At 44.2% G+C, this 15,738-nt stretch overlaps 1 protein-coding gene across 1 annotated transcript in view; it reads right to left on the bottom strand.

The window, feature by feature from the left end:
• GRIP2 (glutamate receptor interacting protein 2) overlaps positions 1 to 15,738 on the bottom strand; it is a 601,447-nt gene that overhangs the window by 88,667 nt on the left and 497,042 nt on the right. Inside the window, exons 3-7 of the mRNA XM_038772646.1 lie at positions 14,852 to 14,987; positions 12,749 to 12,894; positions 5,101 to 5,187; positions 4,760 to 4,835; positions 3,200 to 3,345 (exon numbers count right to left, since the gene is read on the bottom strand). Of these exons, the coding sequence (XP_038628574.1) occupies positions 3,200 to 3,345; positions 4,760 to 4,835; positions 5,101 to 5,187; positions 12,749 to 12,894; positions 14,852 to 14,987 (591 nt within the window). The remainder of the gene's footprint in view (positions 1 to 3,199; positions 3,346 to 4,759; positions 4,836 to 5,100; positions 5,188 to 12,748; positions 12,895 to 14,851; positions 14,988 to 15,738) is intronic.

Here is a 15,738-nt window from a genome sequence, read left to right as displayed (position 1 = left end):
CCTTCTAGACTAAGCCCACCTTTTCCTCAGCTCCCCCTTCCCCCATTGCCCCAACTTGCTCCCTTTGCTCTGCCCCTCACCCTCCCACTGCACTTGTGTATATATGCACATATCTATAACTACATTTATTTATATCAATGCCTGTTTACTTGTTTTGATGTGTATATATCTATAATTCTATTTATTTATATTGATGCTATTGATTCCTGTCTACTTGTTTTGATGTTGGTCTCCCCCCTTCTAGACTGTGAGCCCATTGTGGGCAGGGATTGTCTCTGTTGCTGAATTGTACTTTCCAAGCACTTAGTACAGTGCTCTTGATGTGCACGTAGCTTCAATTTTATTTGTTCTGACGATTTTGACACCTGTCTACGTGTTTTGTTTTGTTGTCTGTCTCACCCTTCTAGACTGTGAGCCCATTGTTGGGTAGGGACCATCTCTATATGTTGCCAACTTGTATTCCCCAAGCGCTTAGTACAGTGCTCTGCACACTGTAAGCGCTCAATAAATACTATTGAATGAATGAATGCTCTGCACACAGTAAGCTCTCATTAAATACGATTGAATGAATGAATGAACTTAGTACAGTGCTCTGCACACAGTAAGTGCACAATAAATATGATTGATTGATTTGATTGATTAATTGGTACTCCTACTCTACCTGCCATATCCTTGGAGCAGCTTTGGGAGTTCCCAGGGGTGCCAATTTGGAAGGCAAACCAAGGGCACCTCCTTGAAGCCCTCGGTCTCCTTGGAGGCTTACTAGAATAGACAGACTCAACAGAAATCCTACCAGGCCAGGGGATCAGTTCCTGCTGCACCTAACCCTCCCTCCCCACCACCCAGGGGCTCTCCCCAAAGGTGCCCTGAAGGAAGTTTGGAACTCATGCCAAGAAACTATGAAACTAAGATAGGAAGACAGGGGATGAAGGAAAAGAGGAAATGGAGAGAAGGTAAGGAAGAAGGAAAAAGGGAAGAGAAAGAGAGAGGGGGAGGAGACTGGGTACTCACCCTCACCCTAGTGATCTCAGTGGTTTCCCTGCCTCCTACGAAGGGCCATATTTAATAATAATAATAATAATAATAATAATGCTGGTATTTGTTAAGCATTTACTATATGTGAAGCACTGTTCTAAGCACTGGATATTTCAATCAATCAATCACATTTATTGGGCACTTGATGTGTGCAGAGTACTGCACTAAGATGTGTGCACAGCACTGTACTAAATAAACTCTTGGGAGGGTACAATGTAACGGTATTGCAAAATTGGTAGACATGTTCCCTGCCCACAGCAAGCTTACAGTCTAGACGGGGAGACAGGCATTAATATAAGTAGATGAATTACAGATCAGTACATAAGTGCTGTGGGAGTTTCCAGTGCATCTAGTGCATTTCAGCTACACCAGAAATTTCCATCATCACAGCCTTGGGAGGAGTTATTCCAGACATGACAGCAATGGTGGAGGTGGCAGCAGTGATTGCTGCTGCTGCCACTATCACTACAGTCGAGAGAACCCCCCTGCTACCCTGGCTAACATCAGATCCAAATATCATCCATCTTAGATTTTTTCAACTCCAAATCCTTGATTACCTTACCCATTTTAGAATTTCTGGTCACATTCCTTGTAACCTAGCAAAATACCCCGGAAACTATCCAAATAAGCACCCCAGTGACTATGATATGGCTGGATTCAGGTGTAGATACCTTGCAGTGGCTGTAGGACTCCCAGCCAAGCCTTGCGACCATTTTCCAAGGAAGCCTCTAGAGCCCTGTGACCAGGTATGAATGATAGTGATTCTGTAACCTGGCGCTGGGTGGTAGAGGTTTTTGTTTTTTTTTCTGCACACAGTACCTCTCCTTTCCCAGCCCAGTCCCTCAGGAAGACACTGAACCTGAGCAGAAATCTTGCAGACTCTCTCACAGGATTTCTGATCTTGAAGCCTTTTGGGACTGGGGAGAAAAGGGTAAGACAAATCGGCTTCAAATAACACGGAAAAAAAGGCCAAAGTTTGGCAAGCAGAGTACCGTGCCTACCAAAATCCAGTCCCACTTGGTATTGCTTATTTGTTATTAACCCTTTGCACCTCTTCCCGGCTCCCACAGATGCTAGCAGCATTTTTGGTCTAGCTTTTCCCAGGAGAGTTGATACAGCTATTCTTCCAAACAAAGACTTTCTCCAGCAAGAGGAGCTTTTAGCACTGGCAGCATCAGAGTGTTTATCACTGCAGCCAAAATGAGAACATTCTTACTCAGTGGTTCTATATTTAAGAAGCAAAAACGAAAAACATAGCATTGAATTTCTAATAGGGTATTTTTTTCTTGAGTTTAATGTATTTTTAATTTTATTTCTTGTTAAAAATAACAGAGAGAATCCTCTTAGCTCTGGGTATCCATTAACTACATTGAGATGCAAGTCCCTGAGGTAAAACGTTCAAGATGGAAGCAAACTGACCTAACTTGGCCCCAAGGTTTTCAGTGGTTGAGACCCCAACTGGCTGAATTTTTGAAAATTTAGAATATATTTGAAGAGATCTATTTTTCATTTTTCATCACACTAAGGATAATTCCTCCTGAAATGGTAATTTCGGAAACACTTTTGGGTAAAAGGAGACAAGGTGAAAAGCAGGTATGTTAACACAGTTCATTAACCAGAAAAATAGTACACAAAGCAACAGGTCCTACTCTAAGCACACAACTGCCTTTATTAGTGGTGCATGTGTTTACAATTTTCTCCATAGCTCTCTTTATTGCCTTATGTACCATTTACAGAGGCCTGACCAATATGCAAGAGTTTGTTGAAGGAGTCCAAAGGGCTTCACAGGACTGCAAATTCCTCTGAGCTCTCCCAGTTCAACTCACACCAGCAAAACCAACTTTGGCTTAAGACTCTGGGTCAAGGATTTGGAATTTTAAAGTAACTGTGTGCAAAGCACTGTACTTAGCACTTGACGTAAGGTGGGAGATTTCTATCAGGCTGTTCTAGTCTCCAAAGACATTTTTCCTGGGTTCTTGAGGCAAATTTATGCTTGTGCCTTTCCCCTCTACCTCTGTATCTCATCTTCATGCATGTATGAGGCAGAGGATATACTGCCTCATACTGTCTGTCTGGCTGTGGTTGGTGAAAGGACTCCTGGGAGTGGAGTTCTAAAGGCCTGTTGCACTTTGTTAATGGCCTTCTCCAAGAGAGCCATCCTTACCCATTATGGAGACGTCGTACTCAATCTGAAAGAGTGCTTCTTGGTTGCATTGCCGCAGGATGTTCAGGGCATCAGAATGCGTCACATTGTGCAAAGGAATTCCATCAACACTCAGCAGCCTGTCTCCAATTTTCAGGGACCCCTCCCTAGGGGGAACCAGAGACACATTTCAATGTCATCTAGTCACTAGCCTGGTTTGCAGGCTGCATGGCTGGCCTGTTGTCACCCGGAAGCAGAGACCTCAGGATAAATATGTTGTCCAGTGAAAAATGATCAAATCAACAACTATATAAGGAAAGTCTCATTCAGACTGCATTCAGCTCCTATTAGGAGAAGGAGCTATTAATATATCTAAGCCATTCTAGGCAAACCTAATATAGAATTCAGCAAAGTGGAGCACAGGGAGATTTTTAATCTAGTCTGGAATTCCAGGGTCTAAATGTATAATGGCATTAAAAAGACAATCACTGTATAAATCTAAGTAGGGCAATTAAGTTGTTCCCTTTTGCTCATCTTCAGCTGAATTATGCCTTAGCTGAAAAAAGGCCAGGTCATATGGGAATGTAGGAGGCATTCTAGGAAGAACAGAACACCAAAAACAATGGTCCAAGCAAGCATCCTGAGGATGGTTTAGGAAGGCTGCCTCCATGCTTTGATTTAACAAAGCACGGTTATTCTCTCAAAGGTCACGAGGTGGATTTCATTATTCAGGTTAGCTGTGAATGGGGAGTGGATTCTTTCTGAAGAACTGAAAATCTATTGCACCCTAGAAAATTCACTCCCCAAATCCCCTTTCAGAACATACACTTCTAATCCTTCACTGCCATCTAGGTTTAGAAGGAAGGAAGTACTCATTTTGGAAGAGCAGTTAGCCATTTTGCCATTCCTAGAACTTGAATGTGAAAAGCACATTTTACCCAGTCAGAGCTTCTACTGGAGAGCTTTAGTGGTTGGCTGCCCATCATGTTCAACCAAGGATATGAATGATCCTGAAATGACACCTAGGCTCCCAGGTAATTGAAGGAATCTCCTCTTATCCAAACAATTCAAGCAGCCTTCGTAAAGTCATCTTTCTAGGCAGGGCAGCCATTACCCCATTCTCAGAGGAGGTAGCATCTAAGGGTAAGGTAGCCATGATCCAAGGGGTAGGGCAAACTCTGGAGATACCCCCATAGTCACAGGTATACCACTAAACACACACACACACACACACACACACACACACACACACACACACACCCCACACACATACACCCCACACACACCCCCGGTCCCGGACATCAGGGCTCTATATTAAAGCCAGAACTATGGATCAAATGATGGAAGCAAAGCAAATAGCTAGGAGGTTGGTCTGTTTTTGCCCCATAAAATCTTCCCGCTATGAGGGCCTACAATGGTGTGTCCGGTCTGGGCCAGCTTTCAGGCCGACTTGCTCCTTAAATCCTCATGGGTATTTGATTGCCAGGACTTTCCTTAAGGACCTTCTCAGGAAATTCACATTGGCTGAACTTGACTGTGACTGGATTTGTTTAGTCAAGTAGGTAAAAACAGGAAGATTACCTGTCTGCTGGGCCACCTGGTCGCACATAGGTGAGGACTAACGGTCTGGATTTGGGCCAGTGGTCGTGTGCTCCTCCTGTAACAACACCCATTAAAATCTATGAGTTTTTCTTTCTTATTCTTCTTCTTCCTCTTCTTCTCCCTCTTTATTCTCCTCTACCACTACTGTGTCTCCCCACACCCTCCTAATCCCATTGCCACCCTCAAACAAATGGAAAACTCAGTCAGAAGCACATTTAAATAAATAGTTTATCTCTACAAAAAATTTCCCCTAACTCCTTCTCCAAACAAGTAGGAATTTACTCCAGTAGTGACAAAGAAGATCATTAACCGGCACTGACCTCTAAGGACAAAGCCAAAGCTATTGCCTTCCTTGAACAGGGAAACATCTATTGTTTTGGGAATAATTCCTGAACTGCTTTCTGGTGCTGTGGAAGAAACATAGAAAGTTCTTGTCATTCCTTTGGGCTTGAAAAGAAACACTTCAGAGGTGCATGAATAAAGCCATCACATCATCACATCAACTTAGATGAATCATTTGCCTATAACAGCAGAACTTAGAATTTCAAAGTAATTTGTCTTTGCAGCTACTTTTCTCCAACATCCCTGTCCCCTCTTTTCCCCAATACTCATACCCTAACAATAAGTATCTTCTTTATCAAAGAGTTCAGTTACACTCAGTTCTGCCGTCATCTGTGTTTTAACTGCGTTTTGATTAGAATGTTGTTAGAACATTAGGGAAGTTCATTTATCTTGTAGCAGGAACCTGATTGTATGCAGCTGTTTTGCCCCTATATAAAACTTGAATCTGGCATGCAATCCTAGGTGTTGCATGTTAGAACTGCAGGAAGTACAAGAAGGGAAAAGGGATGGAGCAGCTTCTGTTTGAAGAGAGACTGAAAAACTTAGGCCTATTTACAATGGAACTATGCTTCATTTTGGTGAATTCGTCCATATGTATCCATTAGGGGTTGCATCTTCCTAGAAAAGACTATCTGCAAAGTTCTCTAGTCCAGTGAATATTTGTAGTGATAGGCTATGCACTTGTGCCAGGAGTTCTTTCAGAACTCTTTTGAGGATGCCAACTGGTCCTGGTGATTGCTTTACATTGGGTTGATCAGTTTGGTCTAAAATGTCCTGTGGGTTCACCACAATCTGACCCAGATCTTCTGACCTACATGCTTAAAAAACCCACTAAAGAATTCACTGGCTACCTTCTTTTCATCTCTGAATGTACTTTTACCCAGGACCTCAAGGGGACCTGCTGAATCCCTCGCCAGCTTTCTGTTGGCGATATTTTGAAAGAATCATCCATTATATTGGCTTCAGCATATCTAGCAAAGGGCTCTTAAAATTTGTTTTTGCCTGCTTCATTTTTTGTTTACCCCTCACCTGCCACTTCTTAAGGACTTTTCTGTTCTCACTGGGCTGAGCCTTCAATTTTGGAAACGATGAGCTTTTTTCTTCATTATCAATAGCATTTACTGATTGTCTACTGTGCACACCATGCTAAGAATTGCAGAGTAAAACAGATAAAAAGCACATAATAATAATAATAACAATGGCATTTATTAAGCACTTATAATGTCCATCTTTCTGAGCACCTCACACCCCATCCCGCCTCCCTTTCTTCTCTACCCAATCTTGATGATCAGATTACTGCTCTCAACTCTACCCTCTCTACTCAGCTCGACTCCCTCACTCCCCTTTCTCTTCTCCGCTCTCGTACCACTAACCCACAGCCCTGGATCACTGCCACTGTCCGCCTCCTTTGCTCTTATGCTTGAACTGCTGAACGCTGCTGGCAATAGTCTAAACACCATGCCAACCTCGTTCACTTCAAGTTTATCCTTTCCTGCCTTCACTCTGCCCTCTCCTCTGCCAGACAAAACTATTTCTCCTCCCTTATTGACACCCATGCCCATCATCCTCATCAGCTCTTCCGTACATTTAACTCCCTTCTCAGGCCCCTGGTTCCTCCCCCTCCTCCTTCCCTCACCCCCAACGATCTGGCCTCCTACTTCATTAATAAAATTAAATCCATCAGGTCTGACCTCCCCAAAGTCACTCCCCCGACTTCTCCAACTCTCCGCTATTCTCCCATCCTTCCCGGCAGTATCTTCAGATAAGATCTCCTCCCTCCTCTCAAGTGCTACTCCGGCCACCTGTGCTTCTGACCCCATTCCCTCTCATCTTATGAAATCTCTCGCTCCGTCCCTCCTCCCCTCCTTAACTTCCATCTTCAACCGCTCACTCTCCACTGGTTCCTTCCCCTCTGCCTTCAAACATGCCCATGTCTCTCCCATCCCAAAAAAAACCCTCTCTTGACCCCACCACACCTTCTAGTTATCGCCCTATCTCCCTCCTACCATTCCTTTCCAAACTCCTTGAACGAGTCGTCTACACACGCTGCTTCGAATTCCTCAACGCCAACTCTCTCCTCGACCCTTCCAATCTGGCTTCTGTCCCCTACATTCCACGGAAATTGCCCTATCAAAGGTCACCAATGACCTCCTGCTTGCCAAATCCAACAGCTCATACTCTATCCTAATCCTCCTCGACCTCTCAGCTGCCTTTGACACTGGGGACCACCCCCTTCTCCTCAACACGCTATCCAACCTTGGCTTCACAGACTCTGTCCTCTCCTGGTTCTCCTCTTATCTCTCCGGCCGTTCGTTCTCAGTCTCTTTTGTGGCCTCTTCCTCCCCCTCCCATCCCCTTACTGTAGGGGTTCCTCAAGTGTCAGTTCTTGGTCCCCTTCTGTTGTCTATCTACACTCACTCCCTTGGCAAACTCATTCGCTCCCACGGCTTCAACTATCACCTCTATGCTGATGACACCCAAATCTATATCTCTGCCCTTGCTCTCTCTCCCTCCCTTCAGGCTCGCATCTCCTCCTGCCTTCAGGACATCTCCATCTGGATGTCTGCCCGCCACCTAAAACTCAACATGTCCAAGACTGAACTCCTTATCTTCCCTTCCAAACCCTGCCCTCTCCCTGACTTTCCCATCACTGTTGACGGCACTACCATCCTTCCTGTCTCACAAGCCCGCAACATTGGTGTCATCCTCGACTCCACTATCTCATTCACCCCTCACATCCAAGCCGTCACCAAAACCTGCCGTTCTCACCTCCACAACATCGCCAAGATCCGCCCTTTCCTCTCCATCCAAACTGCCACCCTGCTCATTCAATCTCTCATCCTATCCCGACTGGATTACTGCATCAGCCTCCTCTCTGATCTCCCATCCTCCTGTCTCTCCCCACTTCAATCTATACTTCACGCTGCTGCCCGGATCATCTTTGTGCAGAAACTCTCTGGGCATGTTACTCCCCTCCTCAAAAATCTCCAGTGGCTACCAATCAACCTACGCATCAGGCAAAAACTCCTCACTCTTGGCTTCAAGGCTCTCCATCGCCTTGCCCCCTCCTACCTCACCTCTCTTCTTTCCTTCTACAGCCCAGCCCGCACTCTCCGCTCCTCTGCTGCTATCCTCCTCACTCTGCCTCATTCTCGCCTGTCCCGCCGTTGACCCCTGGCCCACTTCCTCCTCCTGGCCTGGAATGCCCTCTCCGCACATCCGCCAAGCTAGCTCTCTTCCTCCCTTCAAAGCCCTACTGAGAGCTCACCTCCTCCAGGAGGCCTTCCCAGACTGAGCCCTCTCCTTCCTATCCCCCTCCTCCCCCTCCCCATCCCCCCCGCCTTACTCCTTCCCCTCCCCACAGCACCTGTATATATGTTTGTACATATTTATTACTCTATTTTACTTGTACATATTTACTATGCTATTCATTTTATTTTGTTAATATGTTTTGTTTTGTTGTCTGTCTCTCCCTTCTAGACTGTGAGCCCGCTGTTGGGTAGGGACTGTCTCTATATGTTGCCAACTTGTACTTCCCAAGCACTTAGTACAGTGCTCTACACACAGTAAGCACTCAACAAATATGATTGAATGAATGAATGCAAAGCACTGTTCTAAGCACATAGTCTCTGCCCTCAAGGAACGTATAGTACAAAAGTACTTATAAGTAATGGGACCAGTGTGAACAAACAGATGCAACTGGTAGTAGAGAATGGAAAGTGAATAAAGAACCCAGTACATGAACTGCTATAAACCTAAATTCTAGGGATGGTTATTTTACAGAAGCATTAAACATTTAGTGGGTTTGAAGGAAGATGGAGCTGCAGACACGGGGAAGCATATGAGTAATGAGCTGGAGGAACAGGATTTTAGAGCAAGACTTGGTAAGAAGGTAACAATAGGAATAGCGAGGAGTGCTGGCTGGGGAGTAGAGGGTAAAGACGGCAGATATATAGAAAGGAGATTGCTGGTAGAGTGCTTCAAAGCCGAAAGCTAATACAAGTAGTAGAGTGCCAGGTAGACTGAAGAGGGGACAAATTAGAGACAGGAAAACAAGTGAGGAGGTTGAAGCAGAAGCTGATGAGAGTTTGAATCAGGGTGTTGGCTATCTGGAAGAAGAAGAAAGGGCAGATCAGTGCAACACTGTTATGCAGAGTTTCAGCTTGATAACCTGTTTCTTCTGAGTTTCCGTTTCTAAAATGCTATATTGCTGTGTTGGTTAAGGGGAGGTGGGTTCTCCCCTCCCACACAACAAGAATATTAAATTTAACTAGGGGCTGTGGTCACTGTTGCAGTATGGCTTTCTTCCATATTTCTCCTGGATCAGTTCCTGTGCACTACTGCTCACTTCTCTACATTGTTGATTCTGCTACTAGCTGTTCCAGAAACAACAGTCAGTTTTCTACCCTCCACTTCTCTTCCTTAGGGTTGATTATACAGCCAATCTATATGAGGGTCATTAAAGTGTCCGACTGTTATTATTTGCCCTAGCTTTACAACCCAATCCAGATAACATTTTCTGAACACATTCCTAACCAGTGTCAGGTAGTCTATAGAACACTCCTACTGTGATCTTGTTATTTAAGGTTGGAATTTTTATCCACTCCTCTTTCCAAGTGATATTTTTATGTTGTCACTGTTTATATTGCCCCTTACATATGGAGTCACACACCCTCACCAGCCCTCACCCGTGTACCCATCCCAGTCTTTCTGATGGAGTTCATTGCTAGGAAGCACTATGTCCCACTGATTTTCTCCGCCAAGTCTCATAGATGCCAATTATTTCCAAGTCCTCATTAGCCATCAGTCATTCCAATACAGTTCTCTAGACTGCATGCTCCTTGTGGGCAGGAAATGTCTGCCAACTCTGCTATATTATACTCTCCCAAGCACTTAGTACAGTGTTCTGCACATAATAGGCACCCAGTAAATATTACTGATTGCCTGACTGATCCATCCACATGGTTTTTAGGCTTCTAGCTTCAGTGTAGCAGCATTTCTATATTTTGGCTTTTACTTAATTGCTCTTTAGACTCTGGACTCTCCTGCACTCTTTTGACCCTCCATCCCAGAAGGGTCAGTATGGGTCTTGTGTTTTTCCACATTAGCCTTCTTTCCCTGAGTCCTCCATTTAAAATATGTCCTATCACCATTTTAAAATTTTAGCACCAGCAGCCTGGAGGTATTTGGGTTCAGATTTTGCCTGTCCATCTTGTATGAATTCCATCTTTACCACCAAAGGTTCTTTAGTTTTTGTTTTTTTTTAGTGTCAGGCATTGTACTAAGGGCTGGGATAGATGCAAGACAATTAGGTTGGACACAGTCCATGTCCCACATGGGGCTCACAGTCTTAATCCCCATTTTACAAATGAGGGAACTGAGGCACAGAAAAGTGAAGTGACTTGCCCAAGGTCACACAGCAGACAAGTGGTGGAGCTGGGATTAGAATCCAGGTCCTTCTGCCTTTCAAGCCTGTGCTTCTCCAGAGTTTCCCGGGTCCTCATATGCCCAGCTCTTCCATAAAATGTGCTTTCATTAGACCTATATTCTTATGACAATGTGTAACTATCTGGATAAAATGTGATGAGATGTCAGATGAAATGGTTTTACACATGTGCCCGTGTTGATCAAGGTGTACGTGCTGTAACGTGAGTTTTCCTTAACATAGGGTTGTCGGGAACTTAACCTCACTGTTATAGAAGAGATGAGTGTATCTCTAAACCCCTCCTCTCTGGAATGGAGTGGAAATGCACCAAACACCGTTTGTCATACAATTAAAATTTTGCACGTACCTATATATAAAGCACACTCAGAGTTAACATATGAAAATTTAGTGTGCTTGTGTGTGTGTAGGCAGGGAAAAGAAAGGGTGATGAGCCAGTCAGGAGGTTGCTCCTAAAGGATCCTTCTCTCATCAGGCTGCCATGTCCTCTAGAGCAGCCTATTGAATTGCTGTCCAGGTCCAAGGGGCAGTGTGTCCTAGTAGAAAGAGCAAGGGCCTGGAAGCCAGGAGACTTGAGTTTTAGTCCCAGCTCTTTCATTTGCCTGGCATTTGACCATGGACAAGTCACTTAATCTCTCTGGGCCTTGGTTCATTCATCTATAAAATGGGGATGTGATACTTGCTCTTCCTACGTCTGAGTAGTAATAATGATGCTTATCAAGCATCCTCTGAAGGTGATGTATTGTACTTTGCATACAGTTTATGAACCCCAGATGGACCAGTTATGTGTCTGATTTAACTATCTTGTATCTACCCTGATGTTTAGGCCAGAACCTGGTCCATTGTAAGCCCTTAACTAATATCATAACTATAAGGCTGCAGCATTATGGGTACTAGTGAGTGGGGTCTTCCCCATTACATTGGATGGAAAACAGACAGCCAATCAAACAATAGTATTGATTGAGCGCCAGCTGTGTGCAGAGTTGCTGTGTGCAGTACTGTGTGCAGTACTCAGTGCTCAGGGGAAAACAATACATGAGATGATCCCCACACTGAAGGAGCTTAGCCCCTTTTTCCTCTCCTCCTCCCCATGCCCCCTGCCCTACCTCCTTCCCCTCCCCACAGCACCTGTATATATGTCTGTACAGATTTATTACTCTATTTTACTTGTACATGTTTACTATTCTATTTATTTTGTTAATGATGTGCACTTAGCTTTAATTCTATTTATTCTGATGACTTGACACCTGTCCACATGTTTTGTTTTGTTGTCTGTCTCCCCCTTCTAGACTGTGAGCCCGTTGTTGGGTAGGGACCGACTCTATATGTTGCCAACTTGTACTTCCCAAACGCTTAGTACAGTGCTCTGTACACAGTAAGTGCTCAATAAATACAATTGAATGAATGAATGAATTGAGAAAGACAAAAAATAATTAGAGATAGGACAAAAAAATTGGAAAAAGAGGTGTGCAAAGCCATTCATTCATTTGATCATATTTATTGAGCACTTGTGTGCAAAGCACTGTTCTAAGCACTTGGGAGAGTACAGTATAACAATAAACAGGCACATTTCCTGCCCACAATGAATTCACAGTCAAGAGAAAGTTCTTTGGGAGTATGCAAGTCCATTTGCATGGAAGTGCTATGGGCGGTTGTGAGTACATAGGTTTAGAGGTGGTACAAAAGTGCTGAGTTGGTCGTTGGGAGGGTGTGACTTGGGGTGAAGAAAAATTAATCAGGGGAGGACTCCTGGAGGAGGTGGGGTTTCAAAAGGGCTTTGAAGCTGTGGTCTGGTAAATTTGCAAGGGAGGGAGTTCCAGGCAGGAGGAAGGGCCTTGAGCAAGGGGGTCAGGGAAAAGAGAGTAGAAAACGAGGCACACTGAGAAGGTGTGTTCAAGATGAATAAAGAGTGCAAGATGTGGTGTAGGGGGAGAAAAGAGTGGAAAAGTAAGAGGGAGAGAGCTGATGGAGTACCTTAAAGCCTCTGGTAGGGACGAATGGTTTTGAAGAAGTAATGGAAAAACTGTCACAGATGACTGAAATGAGGGCGCAGTACTGCCCCAGAAAGAAGTCTCAGTTGCTGAAGGCCAAAAAAAACAAAAAAAACTCCCCAGTAACTGCAACTGTCCCTCAAGTCCCTAGATGAGGGCATTCAAGAACAGGTCTATTCCAAAGATACCCACCAGATGGCGGCAGTTCATACTCCACCTCCAGCACCACTCTCTCCCCAACGTTCTTCAGCAGGCTGATGATCTCATCATGGCGCAATTTTGTCAGGTTAATCCCATTCACGGACTTGATGTAATCACCCACGTTTAGTTGGTCACTTCTGCATAGCAATTGCAAAAAGAACTCAGGAAAGATACAATATCAATGAGTACCGATGGTTTAATCACTTAATTCATATGAAATTGGGGGGGGGGGGGGGGATAAATAGAGGATGGAGAAAATTGTCAAGTGGGCGGAGTAGTAACTTCTCTAGAAATCATCAAAGCCTCAGCCTACCCAGTTTTGAAGACTCCCCCCAATTTTCAACACAAAAAAATATTTGCACAGATACTTCCATTGTTTCCCAGTATCATGCAGCATAGCCTAGAGGAAAGAGCAGAGGCCTGGGAGTCAGAGGACCTGGGTTCTAATCACAGCTCCACCTCTTGTTTGCTGTGTGACCTTAGGCAGGTTACTTAACTTATCTGTGCCTCAGTTTCCTCATCTGCAAAATAGAGGTTCAATACCTGTTGTCCTTTCTACTTAGACTATGAGCCCTTTGTGGATGGGGACTGTGTTCAACCTGATTATCTTGTATCTACTCCAGTGCTGAGTACAGTGCTTGGCACACAGTAAGCACTTAACAAATACCACCATTATTATGCCCGCCACTTTTGGTACCACTCCCTTGATCAGTAGGCTAAGACAACCAGAGCATCTTTCTTCAATTAACATGCTCAGGAATTCTCCCACAAGCACTTTTTCGGATGAAAACAAATCCAAAGCAGAATGGCCTAGTGGAAAGAGCATGGGCCTGGGAGTCAGAGGACATGGATTCTAGTGCCAGCTCTGTCAATAGCCTGCTGTGTGACCTTGGGCAAGTCAGTTAACTTCTACTATGTGCCTCAGTTTCCTCAACTGTAAAATAGGGATTAAATACCTGTTCTCCCTCCTACCTAGACTATGAGCCCCAGGTAGGACAGGGACTGTGTCTAACTTGATCATCTTGTGTCTACCCCAGTGCTTAGAACAGTGCTTGACACATAGTAAGCGCTTAACAAATACCATAACGACAACAACAATAACAACGAATGATATAGAAAGTGGAGGCAGGATTTATGAAATTTCTATTACACTGTCTGTCTCATTTCTTTAAGACCCTGGGCTTGTAGGGAATGTGCTGATTTTTCTTGATTGGGTAAGATTCCTCTCAGCTGGGGTGGTTTAGGCACAATAATCAAGGAGGTAAGCTAGGTGGTTGATTTTGATCTTTTCTTTCTAGTATCACCAGCCACCAGCTCATGGTTGGTTAGCCTTTTTTAGTAGTCTCGAACTGAGATCAAATTCAAGAAAATGAAGGAAGGGAGGGAAAGGGACATGGCTTGAAGAGCAGAAACGTGTCTTCTTTCTGACTGAGAGGCTGCCACTCTCTCACAACTCCTTATCTGTTTCTCTAAGATCCCACTCAAAGGAGTACTGGTTAGCCTTGTCAACAATGGCCCCAGCCCCTTCTAGCAATTCCCTCTGTCCCTTCCCCAGGTTTCTCTCCATCCTCATACTTGCTCATTCATTCAGTCATATTGAGTGAGCGCTTACTGTGTGCAGAGCACTGTACTAAGTGCTGGGGAAAGTACAATATAGCAATAAAGAGTGACAATCCCTGCCCATAACGAGCTCACAATCTAGGGTGGGGGGAGGACTCCAGAATTTTTGTGGCCTCCAGAATTCTGCTCCAAGGTTCGTGGGCTAAATCCCAGTATACCCCAGCACAAAGAAAGGCCTGCTCACCTATAAACTAAGAATGGTAATTTCTGCTTCCCAAGGTTAGAATGAGAATGAAAGAGAACAGTGCTTTGTGCTTTTTGCAAAAATTCCAGTAATTCTCAGATCTCTGCTACTTCTTCAAAATTGGTCAGATGTAAATAAAGAAAATCCACTCAGCACTTGACATAATTTTCTTTTTTAACCGTTCTGCTTTGAAACTACAATTTTATTATGTTTTACATTTTTCTACTCTTTCCACCTCCTCCACCTAACCTCACCCTCCCCTCCAATCCCTTTTGAACCAAATTTCTCACCTTGCAGCCAGCCCTCCAGGCCTCAGATTAGAAACTCTTGGTTTTCCATCTTTATCAGTCCCACCAGATATTGTTAATCCCAAGGTGCTTCCCTCTTTCTTTAGCAGCTCCACGATGGTGACACCTCGGAATTCTTCTGCAAAGAAAAAGTTATTTTGATCTGTGAATGGAACATTTCACTTGAACCAAGAATAGAAATCACGGGAGTTGGAAGAATTTGACCCTGCAGCTAGAGAGGCAAAACGCAATGCCCTGATAAGGACAACTCCCTGGGGGAAAATGCCTTACTAAGCCTGTTTTCAAGGGAACAGAATGGAGAGGCAGAGGGAGAGCAGATAAACAGCGTGGCCTAGTGGAACAAGCACAGGCCTGGGAGTCAGAGGAAAGGGGTTCTTAACCCAGTTCTGCCATTTGCCTGTTGTGTGATCTTGGGCAAGTCACTTAACATCTCTGTGCTTCAGTTTCTTCAGCTGCTAAATGGGAATTATTAAATATCTGTTTTCCCCTGAGCGACAGGGACTGTGTCTGACCTGATTATCTTGTATCTACCCAAGATTGGCACATAGAAAGTGCTTAATAAATGCCATAGTTATCATTAGTTAGTTTAGACAGCTAAGCTAGTTATGTCACCTCTGTGCACTTGGAGCATCTCACTTGGGACCTTAGCTATCTCAAGTCGAAGTGCATTAATCTTGGTACTGGCTAGGCTTACATATAGTAGGAAATCAGCAAAGTAAGGGGGAAAGGTGTTTGAGTGTTTTAAAGTCAATGGTAATGAGTTTCTGTTTGATAGGTAACCACTGGACGTTCTTGAGGAATGGGAAGATTTGGACTGAATGTTTTAGTTTTAGAAAAATGATCTGGGCAACAGAGTGAAATATGGACTG

The sequence above is a fragment of the Tachyglossus aculeatus genome, chromosome X1 (assembly GCF_015852505.1).
Source record: "Tachyglossus aculeatus isolate mTacAcu1 chromosome X1, mTacAcu1.pri, whole genome shotgun sequence".
NCBI lineage: Eukaryota > Metazoa > Chordata > Mammalia > Monotremata > Tachyglossidae > Tachyglossus > Tachyglossus aculeatus.
Note: the sequence above shows the minus strand (reverse complement) of the source record. Positions and strands in the feature narration are given on the sequence as shown.